The 349-nt window shown below is 69.6% G+C and overlaps 1 protein-coding gene across 1 annotated transcript in view; it reads right to left on the bottom strand.

Moving 5' to 3' along the window:
• Nucleotides 1–349, bottom strand: part of KIRREL (kin of IRRE like (Drosophila)) — a gene marked incomplete at its 3' end in the record, with an annotated part of 16,953 nt that overhangs the window by 9,871 nt on the left and 6,733 nt on the right. Inside the window, exons 8-9 of the mRNA XM_009889520.1 lie at nt 167–274; nt 8–26 (exon numbers count right to left, since the gene is read on the bottom strand). Coding sequence (XP_009887822.1) covers nt 8–26; nt 167–274 — 127 coding nt within the window. The remainder of the gene's footprint in view (nt 1–7; nt 27–166; nt 275–349) is intronic.

The raw sequence follows: 349 nt of genomic DNA on the forward strand, positions 1-349 counted from the left end.
CGTGCGCAGGGGTACGTCCTTACGGCCTGGGGACCCGTGGGCCCGGGGATGGGGGTGGCCGCCAGCAGCCTCCTCCCACTCCCGCCCCGTTGGTGGCATCCCCGCTGTGGGTAGCACCCACGGTCCCCTCTGCCGTGCCCGCAGACCCCCTGTGTGCCCCACTCACTTCCTTTCCGGCGCCGGTAGAGGAAACAGGCGAGCGCGACGAGGAAGCTGATGACAAGGATGCTGGCCCCAATGGTGGCACCGGCGATGATGCCCACGGGCAAGACCTCTACAGGAGACGGGGAGACGTTAGCTGGGGACAGGGGACAGGGGCACTGCCAGGAGGTGGAGGGGGCAGGAGGGC

The sequence above is a fragment of the Charadrius vociferus genome, unplaced genomic scaffold, assembly GCF_000708025.1.
Source record: "Charadrius vociferus isolate BGI_N301 unplaced genomic scaffold, ASM70802v2 scaffold128, whole genome shotgun sequence".
In the NCBI taxonomy this organism is placed as follows: Eukaryota; Metazoa; Chordata; class Aves; order Charadriiformes; family Charadriidae; genus Charadrius; species Charadrius vociferus.